Source organism: Bos indicus, chromosome 18 (assembly GCF_029378745.1).
Source record: "Bos indicus isolate NIAB-ARS_2022 breed Sahiwal x Tharparkar chromosome 18, NIAB-ARS_B.indTharparkar_mat_pri_1.0, whole genome shotgun sequence".
In the NCBI taxonomy this organism is placed as follows: Eukaryota; Metazoa; Chordata; class Mammalia; order Artiodactyla; family Bovidae; genus Bos; species Bos indicus.
This window is the reverse complement of record NC_091777.1, coordinates 56,051,505-56,067,602: the sequence shown is the minus strand read 5'-3', so window position 1 is coordinate 56,067,602 and position 16,098 is coordinate 56,051,505. Positions and strand designations below refer to the sequence as shown.

At 51.8% G+C, this 16,098-nt stretch overlaps 1 protein-coding gene and 1 long non-coding RNA gene across 3 annotated transcripts; one reads left to right on the top strand and one right to left on the bottom strand.

Annotated features, from left to right (window-relative positions):
- On the bottom strand, nt 1-15,972 carry NUCB1 (nucleobindin 1). 2 transcript variants are annotated; one of them, XM_019978797.2, is made up of 13 exons: nt 15,834-15,972; nt 15,309-15,445; nt 11,631-11,738; nt 10,317-10,449; nt 9,113-9,216; nt 6,583-6,768; nt 6,226-6,316; nt 2,595-2,653; nt 2,203-2,295; nt 2,020-2,112; nt 1,550-1,720; nt 1,007-1,103; nt 1-893 (listed from the first exon to the last, which is right to left on the bottom strand). In XM_019978797.2, the coding sequence occupies exons 2-13, from the start codon at nt 15,432-15,434 to the stop codon at nt 781-783; spliced, it is 1,374 nt and encodes a 457-aa protein (XP_019834356.1). In that variant the 5' UTR covers nt 15,435-15,445; nt 15,834-15,972; the 3' UTR covers nt 1-780. The 2 variants fall into 2 exon arrangements, with proteins under 2 accessions (XP_019834356.1, XP_019834357.1); XM_019978798.2 differs by lacking the exon at nt 15,834-15,972 and adding an exon at nt 15,578-15,717.
- LOC139177164 (uncharacterized) lies at nt 3,419-12,353 on the top strand. Its single transcript, XR_011561642.1, has 2 exons — nt 3,419-3,912; nt 11,514-12,353. It is a non-coding gene; the product is annotated as an uncharacterized lncRNA (long non-coding RNA).
- Nucleotides 15,973-16,098: the final 126 nt, after the last annotated feature.

Here is a 16,098-nt window from a genome sequence, read left to right as displayed (position 1 = left end):
TTTGTTCCAGAAAGTGTATTTGGATGGAACCAGCATATAGAGCAGAACAGGGAGCCGTGTGAGATAAAGCCAGAAAGGCTGAGGGGCTGGAACCTAATCCTGCGGTGGGGTCAGTTCTGTGATCCTTCTGGGGATGTGGAAGGAAGGGGCTAGGAGCCATGACATCAGGGAGGGGGCTGAGATGGCTGGAAACCAGGGGTCAGGAGAGTCAGGGCTCCTGGGATCAGAGTTGATCAGCGATGCAGAGGACTCTTCTGGCCCTCACACCCAGCTGTGGGGGAGACACTATCTTTGAGGCATCGCCAGTCCCACAAAATGTAGAGAAAGGTGTTGAGGGGCCACTGAAGCCCCACAGACCAGCGGAAGCTGGGCCCAGAGCAGCAGGCAGGATTTCAGCAGCTGTGGGGATGCGGGATGCTGGAGTGGCCACAACCTGGGCGTCAAGGCCAAACCAACTAGAAAGGCAGGTGTGAGCAGACCCTCCCTGGAGGAAGGGGGCTTCCCTCAGTGAAGCTGAGGCCAGTGAGCACTCAACTGGATACGAGAAGGCAAGTCCCTTGGAGGGGAACAGAAAGAGGGGACCACAGACTGGAAGGCTGTGGAGACTGAGGTGGCAGATACAGGGCCTGGGCAGCAGTATGAGAAGGAAACAGCCAGCCTGTTCCCCCTCCCACAGGAGGCCACAAGTGTGGCCGGGTCCCCAGAGGAGGTTGATTGTGACACTCCACCCCCCTCCCATCAGCCTTGGGAGGAACCCTGAGTGTTGGGGTCCTGGAATGATCACAGGTGCTGTGAATCCAGCTGGGGAGGCTCAGGGGTCTGTTCTGGGACCTTCTTTTCTGAAGCATCCACATCCTTCTGGTCACCAGCTGGAGCTGGGACGGGTACATCATCTGAAACGGAGGGAGAACATGGCAGGGCTAGACATCGCAGCCCCTCCTCCCTCAGACACGGAAGTCTGGGCCCCCAGCTCCCTCCCTGGCCCCTGGGCCCAGCAGGCCAGCACCTGTGTCCGGGTGGAACTTGAGCTGTCCCTCGGGGCCGGGGGCTGGGTTGTTGTGGCTTTGCTGCTGCTGTTTCCTCTGTTCCATTTGCAGAACGGCCTGCAGCGGGTGGGGGAGATCACAGAGGCAAGACGGTAGCATGCTGAGTCTCCATGGCAACCTGCTGTGTGGTCATGGACCAGTCCTTTCTCTAGGGCCTTCAGTTTTCCTCTCTCACTGAGAGTTGGACTTAATACTAGTTAAAGATCCAGTTCTCCCTTACCTGTCATGGCTTGTGTCACACCTTGGGACAGGGAAGCCGCTTCCTCCCTCTTTGGCCTTCCCCTCCTTTCCTGCTTACAACCTCACTGCCCTTATCCAACATGGCAGCTGCGCAGCAGCCAGGGATGAGAACAATGTCTGCCCTTACTCAAGATGGCGGCGGCTGCCACCCATGGATCTACCAGTGATTAACATAGTGGCCCCAGGCCTCCCCCACTTGTGGACACACCAGGACAAAGGCCACCAGGGAATCAGAGAATGGATCCATTTCCCTGGCCAGTCACCTGCTGCAGCTCTCTCTTCTGGGCCTCCAGGCGGCCCTGGGAGCGCCCCAGAGCCTCGGTTTCCTGGCTGAGGCGCTGGGCCTTGGCATTGAGCTCTGCCTCCCGGGCAGCCAGCTCCTCCTCAAAACGCCTCAGCTCCTCCTCCGTGTAGGCAGGGTGCATCTCTACCGTCTGCAGGGTGAGAACAGGGGACGTCGGCAGGGGGACTCCAGCCTTGCCCTGCTGATGGAGGAGGTTCAGGGAAGATGGGGAGGCCTGGGCCAGGCGTGTGGATGGAGAGACCTAAGCCGGAACTAGGGAAAGAGGATAAAGGCCAGAGTTGGGGGGAGAGAAATTCCAGGGGGTTGGGGGAACAGAGAGCTGAGGGTGGGAGGCCCAGAGAGAAACCGAAGTGGCCAAAGACCCTGAAGGAAGGGTTAGGTCTGTGAGAGAGGGATAGTCAGGACCCAGAGTATCACCCATGTCCTCACCTCCCAGCCCTCCCCGGTGTCCCCGAACTCCTTCCTCTGCGTGGATGCGAGGAACTCCTCCAGGGTCACGAGGCGGTCCTGGTTGGTGTCCACCTGGGGAGCCAGGTAAGGGTAAGCAACGGAGCAGGACCTCCTCCACCTACCTATCTCACCCCCGCCCACGACCCAGGTCCCTGCACTCACATTCTTCATCACGTGCTCGCGCATGCGCAGCCGCTCCTCCTCCATCTCCCGCATGTCATCGTCCTCATTCTTTGGGTCGTACACCTTCTCCAGCTGCAAGGGTCAAGTGAAAGGCAGGATGTACTGAGAGGTCCAGGGTTATGCTCCTTCGCAGGCTAAACTAACCACCGCCCCCCCCACTCCCACACGCACAGACACAGCAAACTTCAACTCCCATCAGTCTTTGGGGTACCCTGCCACTCCTGGCAGCCTCTTTTTGCCCAAGGGACTGCTGGGAGTTGTAGTTTTCACCCTGAACCCACATCCAGGGGCACCTTAGGGGATCCTGAGGATCCTAAGGGGACATGTGGTTGATATGGGCATCCTTTTCACCCACGGCCTACAAGACACACCTCCTTGGTGAAGAGGGCCTCTAGTTCCTGCTCATCCAGGACACCATCGCTGTTGATATCTGAAGAAGAGACAACAAGGTTTCTTGGGGGACTAAGCACAGAGTGGGTCAAGTCCCTAAGTGATCTGCTAGAGAAGATCTGGCTGATGCGAGGTCTATTCTCAGAGGACGGGCAACAGCAGGGTGGTTGTTAGGATGGTGGCCTTCAGACTTCAGTGCCCCACAGACCTGATGTTAGGACACCCCTTTCCCAACCATTCTCAAGAATGGAATAGATGAAGGTCAGGCTCCATTGGGACTATTCGTGGGCCCACTGTCTTGCAGAATAACTTGATCTCTAACTACCAGTGATCTGGCCACAGGATCAGCCCCTTTGCCCAGGATCCAGGGATGTCAGCGGCACCTCCCTGAGAACCACCCCAGGGCTGACTCCCATCGCCAGAGAAGCTTCTCCCTGCCAATGTGCCATATGTGCCTTGCTCACTGCCCCAACAGAGGTGGCCAGGAACCCTGATCTTGCAAATCCAATGGTTAGTCTTTAGCCTGCACTTTAACTTGACTTTCTGCCTTTGGCTCCCAAAACATCATTCTCTCCTCTCCAGCTGCCCTTATTTTCCTTAGCTGGCCCTGCCCTCTCCCTGACCTCTACACTTTGGTGTACCCCAGGGGTCAGGGTCATCTTTCCTATCAAGTATTCAGATTTGTCCATTACGGTTGCCACTAGTCAGATGGGCTGTTTAAATTTAAATCAGTATCAAATAAGATTAAAGTTTCAATTTATCAGTCCCACTTGCTACATGGCAAGCATTCAATACCCATAAATGGCCAGTGGCCGCCATATTGGGCAGCACACAGAACGTTAGCCATCATAAGGAAAGTTCAATTGGCCCAGACTTCCTTAGATGGATTTCCCTCACTTTAATGCCATCCATGAGCTGCCTCCACACTTGAATACCCCACTGCCTACTCTCCATCGCCACCTAAATGTCTAACAGACATCTCTTAACTTGATGTGAACAGACCCAGCTCCCAATCTTGTTTGCTTTTCTCTCCCATTCCTTCCAGTTGCTCAGGCCAAAAACCTCAGAGTCACCCTTGACTCTCTTGTTCCATTACAGTCCTCATCCAGTCCATCTCTGAGTCCTACCAGCTTGACCTTCAAGATGAATCCAGAATCCTATCACTCTTTCCTACTTCCATGGTCCAGCCATCAGCATCTCATGACTTCTGACTTGGATCCTGGTTTTGACCCTCGACCCCTACAGCCTGTCCTTGACACAGCACCCAGCACTCAGATGAATCCTGTTAACACTTGACAGGTGAGGTCAGTTCCTCTGCTCAAAATCCGTTTTCAGTGTCTCACTCAAGACAGAATAAAATCCAGCTTTCTCACTCTGACTGTAGAACTGCTCTTATCCCCCCAACAGTCTTTCCTATCATTCTTTTCTTTTGGTTGAGTCACTCAGCAGGTGGGATCTTAGTTCCCCGACTAGGGGAACTAAGTAAAAGCTCGGAGTCCTAACCCCTGGATTGCCAGGGAATTCCATTTCTCATCATTCTTCTCTTCCAGCATTCTGTTCCAGTGACCTTGGGAAACCCACCAAGTTCATTCTCCCCGGCCTGTGTTTGCTGTGTCCCCAATTTAGACACGTATCTGTGAGACTCAACCCCTCACTTCACTGAGGTCTTGGTTCAAATGTCATCTCTCTTGAGCTGTGCTGTGCCATCCAGTGGCTGCTAGCTACACGGGGCAAATGAAATATCAATGAGCAACAATCACATACAGTTTTTGTAAGGATGAAAACACTTGCATAACAATGTGAGTGTACTTAACCCTATTGAAATGTACGTTTAAAAATGGCTAAGATCGTAGATTTTATGTCAAGTGTATTTTACTACAATTACAAAATTTTAAAAATTTAACTGCACACCCCCACCACTATACTGTTTCTTAGTTGTAAAACCCACATTTCAAGTCCTTAATTAATAGCCATGGGAACTAATGGAACACATGGGAACTAATAAGAACCGATTGTATGGCACAGGGAACTCTACTCAATACTCTCTAATGATCTACGTGGGAAAAGTAGCTTAAAAAAATAAGCTAAAAAAAAAAGCTGAAACTGAGTCACTTTGCTGTACAGCAGAAATTAGCACAACACTGTAAATCAACTATGCGCCAATAAAAATGAATTTAAAAAGAAAAGAACAAAGGATGCTGGGTTAATAAACTTCCTCATTCATTTCAAAAAAGACTTCGCTGGTGATCCAGTGGTTAAGACTCTATGCTTCTACTGCAGGGGGCACAGGTTCAATCCCTGGTTGGGGAACTAGGATCCCGTACTCTGTGTGGTATGGAAAAAAAAAAAAAGCAATTGGGCTGGCGGCTGCTGTCTTGGACAACACAGGCGTGGAACATTTCCATCAGCAGAGAAAGCTCTGCTGGACAATGCTTATCTAGCAAACACCTTTCCAGACCAAGTTATCTAAAAATCATCACTGTAGACCCTAAATTCCGATGTCGTTGTTTCCATGGTACATGTGACTCTCTGATCATCTACAATAGAACCAACTTCACCAACTCTAAAAATGTACTTTTTTTGCTCCCCATATTTTATCATGCATGAAATTGGGAGGTATCTTATCATTGAGGGTGTGTCAGTTTAAAGGGCAGTTTGTATAAAATTCGAGTGTGTCTTATACTCCAAGGTCACTTTGATTCACTGAAATAGAGTATTTGCCTGGTCACAGGCTCTGTGACGGCAGGGAGGCTTTCTTTTGTTCACATCTGTACCCACAGGGTCTCCATGAAACTCAGTCCTTAAGAGGTCACTTAGCAAACCTTTGTTGAATAAATGAATCAGACCCTGCTAAGCTCTGGTGACAGGCTATAGCTTTTGCGTGGGGATCCTGGGCACACCTGAGGGGGCCTGGCAAGAAGTGACATCAGGGGGATTCCCTGGTCATCCTGTGGTTAGGACTCTGCGCTTTCACTGCCAAGGGCCCCTGGTTCAATCCCTGGTCAGGGAACTAAGATCCTGCAAGCCTCAGGGCACAGTTAAAAAAAAAAAAAGTGACGTCAGGATATAAGACCCAGCATGGGCCAGATTTAGAGTCAAATTCCTGTCATTTGGAGGTTTTGGAATTTGAGGCTGGATTCAGAGGTGATGTTTCCAGGCAGGAGGATGAAGGGGAATATGCCCCTGAATTTGCATGCAGAAGGGGCTTCCTGGCTCCTTGGAGGCCCAGTAACTAGAGCTCAGCACCCCCACCCCCCAACACCCCGCCTTAGCAATAGGACCCCCAGGGGGACCAGGGCTTCTGTACTGCCATGAAGTAGGGCGGGGGCCGGGGGTGGTCCATACCTAGCCAAGCCTGGTTTGCTCTGTTAGGGATACTGATCAGTCCTTACAACCCAGAAGTCTGGTGTACCTCAGAAGAAAGGACCAGCTCTTGTATGCAGGATCTTGGCCCCAACAACAGGGAGTGACAGGGTCTTTCTGACCACCAGGGGAGAGGGGCTCAGCATTCTTAAGCCCCATGACATAAGGGAGACCCCTTTCCAGCATTCAGGCCCCAGACAGGTCAGACCTCAGTGTTAGCCTGGGTCCTGGACTCCCTCCCCACCTTACCATGCAGTATGAAGAAGGTCTTGGGGTTAAACCTGTTGGGGTCCAATCCATCCAGTTCCTCCCATACCTCCTTCAGCTGGGCTTGGCTGCCCTGTGGAAGGGAGAGCCAGGGGCTCATGAGCAAGAAGGCTGGGTCCCACAGGATGAAGCTAGAGAGAACCATTTACCCCCATCCCTCGAATGTCTTACCCCTCAAACAAAAAAACTACAACTCCCAGCAGCCCCTGGAGGTAGCTAGGCACATTAAAAGGGAGCTCTGCCTTAAGGTCTGCTGGGAGTTATAATTTTTCAGCTGCTTTCCTGTGGAGCTCGGAAAGTTGGACATGGTGGGGGCTGGGCATAAATGGGGGTTCTTACAGGCACATTAACTTTGGGGTGTTCTCGGTGCCGGCGCTGTTGCTCTTCCAACTTCCTCTCCGCCTCCTTCCGCTGCTCTTCCCCCAGGGACTCCAGATAACGGCGTCTCTCATGTTCCTTGAGCATTTCGTAGCGTTTGAACTCTTCATGATGGGCTGCGTCGTACTGGGCCAGGTCCCGAGTAGCCTGGGGAAAGGCAGCTGGTCATTCCCACCTCACCTCTATACCCAGTTCCTAATTCCAACCTCTGAATAGCCAGGCCTTTGGCTCTGAATCTGGACACCCCACCCCCCGCTGCCTGCTTCCACCTGTGCTGGGTCTTAGGTCCCAATGTCACTTCTTGCCCCATAACACAGAGCCTCCCTTCTTTGCTCAAAAAAAGATGAGGATGGTTACACAATAGCAACATTAACTCACCTGTTTCAAGTCCTCCACAATCTCAAGATCTTGGAGGAATAAATAATAAGGAATAGCTCAGGAGGTGGCTTACAATGGAAAGCAGTGCAGTTAAGAGGGTAAAGAACATGAGGGCTCTAATTATTCTGTCCAGGGTTCAAATCTAGGCTCTGTTATGTGAGCAAGTCCCAGTCGCTGTAGGACCTGGGGCAAGTCACTCATTCTCTCTGTGCCTCTGTTTCTGCCTCTGGAAATTGGAGATAACAATACATAGTGGGTGGTCCAGGGTCCCCCCTCCCCCACCTCAGAATTCACGTGAACAGAACTGCAGAATGTGACTTCTTTGAAACAGGATCTTTGAAGATCTAATTAGGTAAGATGAGGTCCTGCTGGATGAGGGTAGACCCTAATTCTAAGGACTAGTGTCTACAGAGAGGACACAGAGAGAGACAGAGAGAATGCCATGTGATGGTAGAAGCAGAGACTGGAGTGAGGTGTCTACAAGCTAAGGAATGCTGGCAACCCCCAGCAGCTAGAAGTAGAAAGGAGCAGATGCCTCTAAAGAAACTTTGGTTTTGGCCCAGTGATACTGATTTTGGACTTCCGTCCTCCAGAACTGTGAGAGAAACCTTTGTGTTGTTTTAAGGCATGAGTCTGTGGTAATTTGTAATATGGCAGCAATAGAAAGCCAATACAGCTGTTGTGTGGGGAACAGACAGAGGTTCTCAACCTGGGCTGACTGCGGTCCCCAGGGGACAGCTGTCAATGTGTGCAGATATTGTTGGTCACAGCTGGGGGAGGTCTATTGGCATCTAGTGGGTAGAGGCCAGGGATGCTGCTAAACACCACACAATGCACAAACAGCCCCACAACAAATTATTCAGCCCCAAATGCCAAAAGTGCCGAGAAACCCTGCTGGCATGCGTGAAAGGCAGAAGCAAGAAGCCTATTTCTCAATATGATAGGGGTTGAGACCAGGAGAATGACAGTGGGGCTGGAGGAATGTTTTGGAAAGAAGCGGCAGAAACATCCCTCAGGGACAGAGGTCAGGCATGGACCCAATCAAATGACTGCTATTAGCTTTATAGCCACTAGATGGCGCTCCAATCAGCCAGGAAAGCAGGCTCAGGTTCAGGCTAGGAGGAAGGGAGTGAGTTCTGTCCAGGGGGTGCTGGGCAGCTTCAGCAGGGCTGTGAGCCAGGGAGAGGCAGAGGCGGGGGCAGGCCTGAGTATCCCTGGCCACTCCCCAGCCCCACACTTGGCTTTGCACACGAGGCACGGTTGTGGATCCCACTTCTCACATGAGGACTATTTAGTTGCTGGGCTAGTCTAACAAATTACTGCCAATTTTGTGGCTTAAAAAACACACACTTATCATCTTACAGTATGGAGGCTGGAGTCTGAAATTAGCTTCAGTGGGCTGCAATTACAGTGCTGGCAAAGCCGTGCTCCCTCCGGAGATTCTAGGAGAGAATCCTCTTTGCTTTTTCCAGCTTTTACAAAGACCTTTTTTTCTTGGCTGCCCTGATCAGGGAAATGAACCTGCACCCTCAGCAGTGAAAGCTCAGAATCCTAACCACTGGACCCCCAGGGAACATCCAGAAGTAAACTCAATTTCTTTGTTTCTTTGCCACGCAACACACTTGGCAGGATCTCAGTTCCCTGACCAGGGATGAAACCTGGGCCCTTACAGTGAAAGCCTGGAATCCTAAACTAGGATGCCAGAGAACCCTATAAGGACCCTTTTGATGACACTAAGGGCCCACCAGGATAACTCAGGTTCATCCCCCATCTCAAGATCCTCGGCTTAATCACATATGCACAGGCCCTTTTGCCGCATCAGGTCATATAGTGAACAGGTAACGTCTTTCAAGGGGCCGTTATTTTGCCTACAACAAGGACACAGAGGAGAGAGGGGAGAGATCTGAATCCAGGTGTGAGTGAAGCCAACTCCCCCCACCCCCCAACTCTGCTTTCCTGTAGAGAATCTGGGGAAGGCGTTTAGGCACAACCAGCCCTCTGCAGCCTGCTGGCCTGTGAGAACACCAGGCAGGGGTGAGCAGGCTCAGTCCTGGGCTCCGTCCCCTTCTTCCCCTGGGGGCAGTCCTCTGCCTTCAGGTCCCCTGTAAGTTACCGTCTGGATCAACAGCTCTAGGTCCCGGGCCTCGAATGTGTGCTGATTCTGAGGGTCCAGGTGTTCAAACTGCTTCAGGAGGTTCAGGTGATCCAACTGTATGTCTGGATGAGAGGGAAGAGTGGGGGGAAAGCATGAACTCATGGAATGTTCCTTCTTCCAAAATCCCTATCCTGGACTGGATGGGCTGGATGTGCTCTAAAGGAGGTCACAGAGGGCATGGAAGGATGTCACAGAGGACAGCATGAATGGGCCTGGAGCAATCAGGGAAGGCTTCCTGGAGGAGGCAATGAACACAATTGAGTCTGATGCTGAAAATGATAATAACCAACATGTGTCAAATACATATTATATGCCAGGCCCTGCTCCCTAAACACATTAAATATATTAATGCATTTACTTTTCACAAAAGTCTCACATAGGTTCTGCCATTATCTCACTTTATGGTTGTGGAAACAGGCTCAGAGAGGGGAAGGGACATCTAGGTCACCATCTAAGAAGAGGCAGAATGAAGATTAGCTGGGCTTCAGAGCACATGATACTCAGCCTCCTTATGGGTTGAACTGCCTTGCCCCCACATTCACACAGGGGTTCAAATCCTGACCCCCAGTATCGCAGAACTTATTTGGAGACAGGGTTTTAGAGGTGATCAACTTAAAATGAGGTCATGAGGGTGAGCCCTAATCCCATATGACAGGAGTCCTTATAAAAATGGAAAATCTGGGGGCCTCCCTCGTGGTTCAGTGGTGAAGAATCTGCCTGCTAATGCAGGAGACACAGGTTCAATCCCTGGTCTGGGAAGACCTCACATGCCTTGGAGCAACTGAGCCTGATCGCTGCAACTATCGAGCCTGTGCTCTAGAGCCCGGGAGCCGCAACTACGGAAGCCCACTGCGCCTGGAGCCCGTGCTCCACCACAAGAGAAGCCCCTGCACGGCAACTAGAGAGTAGCCCTTGCTCTTTCACTGGTGGTCTGCCCAGCAAGGAAGACCCAGCACAGCCAAATAAATAAATTAAAAGAAAAAAATTTTTTAAGTACATTGTGGTAGGAAGAAAATTTGATCAATCTTCTACACAGATTTTACAAAGGCCTTGAGAAGGAGGCCCCGAAGGCGCCCCCAGCCCAAATCACTTAGACGCAGGGGAGGGAGGCCGCCGGCCCCGCCCACCGCGCCGCCGGCCCCGCCCACCGCGCCACGCTCACTGGGCTCCTGCTGGGCGTCCATCTTGGCCTTGAGCAGCATCCTCAGCCTAGACACCTCCTGCCGCTTGAGCTCGTCCAGCTTGGTACGGACGTGGTGGCTGACGAAGTCCAGCTCCCGGCTCAGCTTCCCACTCTGCCCAGGAGAGAGGGGACACTGGTCAAGCCGCCTTCTCTGGAGCCTTCTGCAAGCTTTCTGATGCCTTCCTGGGGTGCCCCAGAGCCCCCAAAACAGGATCGACATTTAGCGAGGGCTGATTCACACGACACCCCCCACTCCCGTCCCTGAAACAGAGAAAGTGCTGCGTGAGCCTGTCTTTTTCTGGGGGTAGGGGGAAAGGCACAGAGGGGTGCGTCCACTTCCTCAGAAGAGCGTGAGGGGAGGGGCTGGGATTGGAACCCAGCACCATACCACTCCAAAACCCGCCTGCCTACGTGGCAGCGTTTCTGACGTTATTTTGCACTTGTATGACCTTGAACAAGCTAGGTAGGCTCCAGAACTGCTGTTTCTCTGGCTAGGCAGTGGGACGGGCTGGGCTCATTGATCTCTGGTTCCACCCATCCATTGTCGGGGGGTCCAGGTGAGTGGGGACAGATGAGAACCCCAGGGATGCTGGGAGGTTTGCGGGGAGCAGGGCTGCCCTCCTCATCAGTCCTCGGTCAAGGAGTTTGGGGTAGGGCGAGGAACGAGGCAGGCAGCCGTGTGTGTGTGTGCGCGTGTGTGCGCGCATTCTTTTCAAGAGACTCTGCTTAGGGGTTAGGGGATGGGGCAGGGTATGGGCTCAGGGCTCAGTCAGTCCAGGGACTGAGACCCAGGCCTCCTGGAAGGACAAACACTGCTACCAGGACCTCAGGGTCCGCCTCTGTAAAATGGGGAGAATCCCAGCTCCTCTGGAGGCTTAAGGTGAGAGTTAGAGGAGATGTGTGTGATGGCAGCATCTCCCGTGTTTTGAATTCTTCCTGTGTGGACAGCACTTTGCTGCGAACTCACAGAACCAGCCCTTTCAGGGTACAGACTGAGGACAGCCACTGTGCAGGTCCACATCTTTTACACATCAGATAGTCCTGTCATCACCCCACTTTACAGATGGGAAAGCTGAGGCACAGCGCAGGGAGGCCACACAGCTGGTAGAGCTGATACTGGAAGCCATGGGCCACCCATATCCACACTTAACCACACATTCTGTCTTCCCCGCCCAGATCCTTTCTCAGCTGTGCGACCTGGAGAAGCGACTTCTTCCGCAGGCTCAGACTCTGCCCTCTGAGCACGCATCCCCTCATCCCTGCCCAGCGCACTCGAAACCAGCCACAGCGCACCTTGATGTCCTCGGCATTGGCGGCCTGCAGCTTTTCCCGGAAGTGCCCATCAGTCTCCAGCACATTGATGACTTCCTGGAGGTACCGGTGATAGTACAGGCCTGTGTCCTAGGGCAACAAAGATGAACGTAGCAGTGCCAGCCCTGGGCCTCTCTCTGGTTCTGCCCTGCAGATAGGACCCAGAGACCACCCCACAGCCCTGAGCAGGAGATCTGCCCCATGGGACACAGGCTCTGGAGCCAGTGACCTCGGTTGCTCTGTAATCCCAAATTACCCGACCCTATGGGCCTCAGCTCTCACCTCCTCTTAGATCTGTCTGTGCTGGAGATGAAATTAAAATCACATGGGTAAACACCAAGCCCAATACTGCCCCCAGAGTGGACATACTGCAATTTATTGGCAAGCAGTGAAGCCGTCATTCATTCGATAAGCATTCACTCAGCCCCTACCATTTCCCAGGCACTGTTCAAGAGAACACAGCCAGTGAACAAGACAGACAAAAATCAGAACTTTCCTCATGGTCCAGTGGTTAAGACTTTGCACTTCCAATGCAGGGGGCGCAGGTTCAATCCTTGGTCGGGGAACTAAGATCCCACATGCCTCATGGCAAGGCCAAAAAAAAAAGACTGACAAAAATCCCCAGGCTCCTAGTCCTAGCCCTGCCACTTTTCTTTTCCAGGGTCTCACTCTTCCACAGACAATAAAATTCCCTACTTCTCAGAACTGTAGTGAAAAATGATGAGATAAAAAGCCTGACACATAGTAAGGCTTTAGAAGAAACTCAGTCTACCGTAGCAATCATTACATGTGTTGAGAAAAATAAATGGGAAGAGATTGCCCAGCTATGGGTGTAACAGCTTCCTATTGCTGCTCTAACAAGTATCACAAACTAAGCAACTTAGAGCCATAAAAATTTATTCTTTTACAGAATTCTGGAAGTCACAAGTCCAAACCGGTTCAGCAGGACTGGGCTTATTCTGCAGACTTGAGGGAACAATCTGCTTCCTTGCTTTTTCCAACATCTAGAGGCTGCCTGCTGGAGAAGGCAATGGCACCCCACTCCAGCACTCTTGCGTGGGAAATCCCATGGATGGAGGAGCCTGGTAGGCTGCAGTCCATGGGGTCTCGAAGAGTCGGACACAACTGAGCGACTTCACTTTCACTTTTCACTTTCATGCTTTGGAGAAGGAAATGGCAACCCATTCCAGTGTTCTTGCCTGGAGAATCCCAGGGACGGGGGAGCCTGGTGGGCTTCCGTCTATGGGGTCACACAGAGTCGGACATGACTGAGTGACTTCACTTTCACTTTTCAGTTTCATGCATTGGAGGAGGAAATGGCAACCCACTCCAGTGTTCTTGCCTGGAGAATCCCAGGGATGGCAGGGCCTGGTGGGCTGCCGTCTATGGGGTCGCACAGAGTCGGACATGACTGAAGCGACTTAGCAGCAGCAGTAGCAGAGGCTGCCTGCATTCCTTGGCTTATGGCCTTGCCTCACTCTGACCTCTGCTTACATCATCACATCGCCTCTGACACTGACCTTCTTGCCTCACTCTTCTAGAGGACCATTGTGGTTACACTGGGCCCATCTGAACAGTACAGGACATAGAGAAGGAAATAGCCAACCCACTCCAGTATCCTTGCCTGGGAAATCCCACAGACAGAAGAGCCTGGCGGGATCCAGTCCGTAGGGTCGCAAGGAGTCGGACAGGACTTAGTAACTCAACAACAAAATACTACAGTATACAGAACTGTGAAAAAGAAAGTGAAAAGTGTCAAGGAGAAAAACAAAGTTTGCAGCATGGAATGTTTTTGCAAGTCTTTCTGCACATGGATACTCCCTTGTGTATGCCAGCAACTAGACATATGTATTCAGATACAAGGTTTTTTTTTTGTTTGTTTCATAAAAGTAAAGTCATACTCTGTAAACAAAACAAACAATACAGGATTACTTCTCCACCTAACTCAATCACACCCGCAAACACTCTTTTGCCATATATTCACAGATTCTGGGCATGGACATCTTTGGGGGCCATCATTCAACCACACAGAGTAGGCTAAATCCCAAATCTGCCAATGACTAGCTATGTAATGACTAGTGGAACTGCTAGGATGCCTTCTTACATTTCAATTTCAGCTAAAACAACAAATAACTTTCAGAATATGGATACTTCATGGAGGGCATTTATATTAATAATTATTCACTGTGTATGTGAAACTCAATTTTAACTGAGCAAATCCTTTTTTTGCCAAGTCTTGCAACCTTAGTCCTTGGTCAAGATACTTAACTCTGTGCCTCTGTTTCCTCACCTGTAAAGTAAGGTTAAGGAATACCTACCTCATAGGCGCTGTTATGAGGATTAGAGGAGTTAATATCGCTAAATATTTAACTCAGAGCTTAGTTGTTAATCAGTTGCTCAGTCCTGTCTGACTCTTTGTGACCCCATGGACTGCAGCATGCCAGGCTTCTCTGTCCTTCACTATCTCCTGGAGTTTGCTCAAACTCATGTTCATTAAGTTGGTGATACTATCTAATCATCTCATCCTCTGCCGCCCCCTTCTCTTTTTGCCTTCAGCACTTAGTAGGAGCTGTCAGTGTTATTATGACTGCTGTCATCGCCATTTATAACCTTCTATTCACCTCAGTAAAGTCTCCACCATGGTCCACAAGGCCCCGTGTGATTTGCCCCAGCCCATCTCTGACCTCGTCTCCCCTTCTCTCACTCTGTCTCAAGCCACACTGGCTTCCTCTGCGTCCTTCTACTCACTCTGCTCTCCTCCACCATACAGCCGTTGCCCAGGCTGTCAGATCTCAGTTCAAATGATCCCTCCTTCCTCCCTGACTATCATCGCTGGTGGTCCATGCTTAGCAGCCCCAGCCTTTCCAGTGAGCTAGGCTGGTCTGAGAGGGCAGGGGGCTTGCTCTAAATGAACTAAGGGAAAGGGAACTCAAGCTGCACTTCTGTATCTGCAGAGAATTCACAAGGCAAAGGTCTCAGCTGCTGGGTGGGGACCTGCCACACCACACACAGGAACTCGGAATGATCTGTTCCAGAGACAGCAACGTGTCCATTCCTAGTGGAAGCTGTAGGATTCGGGCCACGAATCAGGGCTCTGGCCTTGAGGATCTTTTAAAGTTCCAAATTCCCTAAGACCATAGGTTTCATAGTGTTTGACAGACACGCACTGGAATAAATGAGCATTTTCCATGCCCCATGCCCATCATACTTTAAACTACAACTCCCATGAGCTCCCTGAAGTGAGAACACCCCACTTAGCTAACATCACCAGCTCAGCGTGCTACTGGGAAATCTTTTTTTTTTTTTTTTCCCCAGCTTCCTTCTTGAGGGGAGGGCGTCTTAAAGGAGCAGAGAGATTTAGGTGTGTGTGGGGTGGGGGGCAGGGGCCCGGGGGCGGGATGCAGATTTTCTATCTAAAATCTGACCTGATTCCCCATACGTCATAGTCAGAGAGAGACTTAAAATCTGACAGACAGACAGACAGACACACACACACACACACACACGCCCTCAAGTTTTTCACCACGTCAAAGCCCTGGGACTGCAAAGAATGGCAGGCAAACTGCAAGCCACATCCGTAGCCACCCAGGGGCCACGGGGGAGCGGGAACTGTAGTACCACTGTAAACACATGGCTGGCAAGCAGGGCAGGGCCACTCACAGGGCTCTCGGTCGCGGGATTCTCCTCCTTGGGCGCCCCCCGCTCCAGGGGCACGGCCAGAACAGCGCGCAGCAGCAGTAGAGATGGCAGAAGGAAGAGGGCTGCACGGGGCCCAGAGGGAGGCATGGCGGCGGGGTCTGTGGGGGGCGGAGAGGTGGAATATGTCTGTCCCAAGACTCCTCCTCCCCTGGACCCAGAAGTCTGGACTTCCAGCGCCGCTCCCCGCCCCCTTCCAAGAATCAAGATCCCAAGCGTTTAGTTATCCGGACCTAGGAGTCTGAGCCTCCAGCCTTTCCTTCCTCAGACCCAGGAGTCCTGGCTTCCAGCATCCTCTTCGCTTAGACTCAGGAATCCGGGATCTCGACCCCCTCTTTGCCTAAACCCAAAGGTCGAGGCCCCAGCCTCCTCTTCTCCCAGGACCTAGAGGTACCGGGGTCCTCCCCCGAGATCCAGTTTTCCAGCCCTCCGGTCCCCCGCCTCCCTTCTTCCCAGGACCGAAGAGTCTAGGACCCTCCAGCCCCTTACCTCTCCTTCACCGCAGAGGGCGTCTTCCTGGCATAGGACCTCCGGAGCTTTCTTGGTGTTTTCCCCCCTAGGCCACGCCCACTTTCCCGCATAGGACCCGATCTCAGCAGCCTGATTGGTCCACGCTGACTCCAGGTTCCTCGGGCCTCTGTCTAGCGGCTCCGCCCCTTGTCGAAGTCGCTGGCCTTTTCTCGAAAGCCTATCCTCCTTTCTTGGAAGCCCTACCTTTTGACGCCACATATCCTGCTTTTTAGGAGACAGAACG